General features: G+C 62.3%; 1 protein-coding gene across 1 annotated transcript; it reads right to left on the bottom strand.

The window, feature by feature from the left end:
- Positions 1–844: 844 nt before the first annotated feature.
- H696_00986 (calcium binding protein 39) lies at positions 845–1,126 on the bottom strand (the record flags this gene model as incomplete). Its single annotated transcript, XM_009494878.1, has 1 exon — positions 845–1,126. The coding sequence occupies one exon, from the start codon at positions 1,124–1,126 to the stop codon at positions 845–847; it is 282 nt and encodes a 93-aa protein (XP_009493153.1).
- Between the last annotated feature and the right edge of the window lie 42 nt (positions 1,127–1,168).

Raw genomic sequence — 1,168 nt, forward strand, 5'->3', positions numbered from 1 at the left:
GGGGGGGGGGGGGGGGGGGGGGGGGGGGGGGGGGGGGGGGGGGGGGGGGGGGGGGGGGGGGGGAGGGCACAGCTCGAGGCAAAGGTGAAGGGAGGACGGTTTTCTATTGGAGCAAGAGGAAGGGAGGAGGGGAAGGGAGCAGACGAAGCGGGGCACATGACAATGCTCTGTCCCTCTCCGCGCCCTAATCCTCAAGAGGAGACGAGAGGGGGAGAAAAGGAGAGAGAGAGAGAGAGAGAGAGAGAGAGAGAGAGAGAGAGGGGGGGGGGGGACAATTAGCGCGCCTCCCTCCCCACTGGCACGCCAGGGAATCGAAACAGGGGGGAGGGGAAAGGACAGACGAGGAGAGGGGCGGCAGGGGGGAAGGAAGGGCGAGCGACCACCAGAAGGGGGAGCCTGCCCTTCGTGCTCCTTTTTGGTGCGGACAAGATGAACATAGGCGCATGCCCGACATCATACCCCACATGCATAGGAGGGGGGAGGAGGAGGGGAGGGAGTTGTCCAAGCGCGTATGAACACGCTGGGCTGAATTGAGAAGAACTCAGGCTCAATTCATCCCTCGGGGGAAGAGACGAGATATGGGGAAAGGGATGGGGGGATATACTGCGCCAAGGAGCACATGTTGCTGATGGAGTTGTGAGGAGAAGGGGACGGAGAGGGCGCCGGCCAACGTTGCGCGGGGAGGGAATCGCGTGTGTGTGTGTGCGCGCACGCGCGCCCAATAAAGTACACTGGGGAGGAAGGAGAGGAGGGGGGGGGGGGAGTGCACACAGTGACGCAATGACGCCGGGGGAGGGGGGAGGGGGGGGGGATGGAGGGGAGGGGAGGGGCATCTCAAGCCCCATCACTCGTCGACAGGCAGTTTCTCGATCTGGCGGATGAGGAAGTTCTTCTCCTCGGCAAACTGATTGTCATTACGGGTGCGCTCCTCCTGGAAGGTGGACAGGAAGGTCAAGATCTGCCGGCGGTTCTTGGTCAGCAGACCCAGGATCTCCGGGGCCTTGTTGGGATTGGCCACGAAGACCTTGAAGACATGGAAGGCCTCATACTGCACGTTGCGGGACCGGTCGCGCAGGAGAACCATGATGAGCTTCAGGTTGTTCGAGTGACTAATGTAACGGGTCATGATGTTGAAGTTGACACGCTCGAGGAGAAGCTCACCCAGGAG

The sequence above is a fragment of the Fonticula alba genome (genome assembly GCF_000388065.1).
Source record: "Fonticula alba strain ATCC 38817 unplaced genomic scaffold supercont2.1, whole genome shotgun sequence".
Taxonomy (NCBI): Eukaryota; order Rotosphaerida; family Fonticulaceae; genus Fonticula; species Fonticula alba.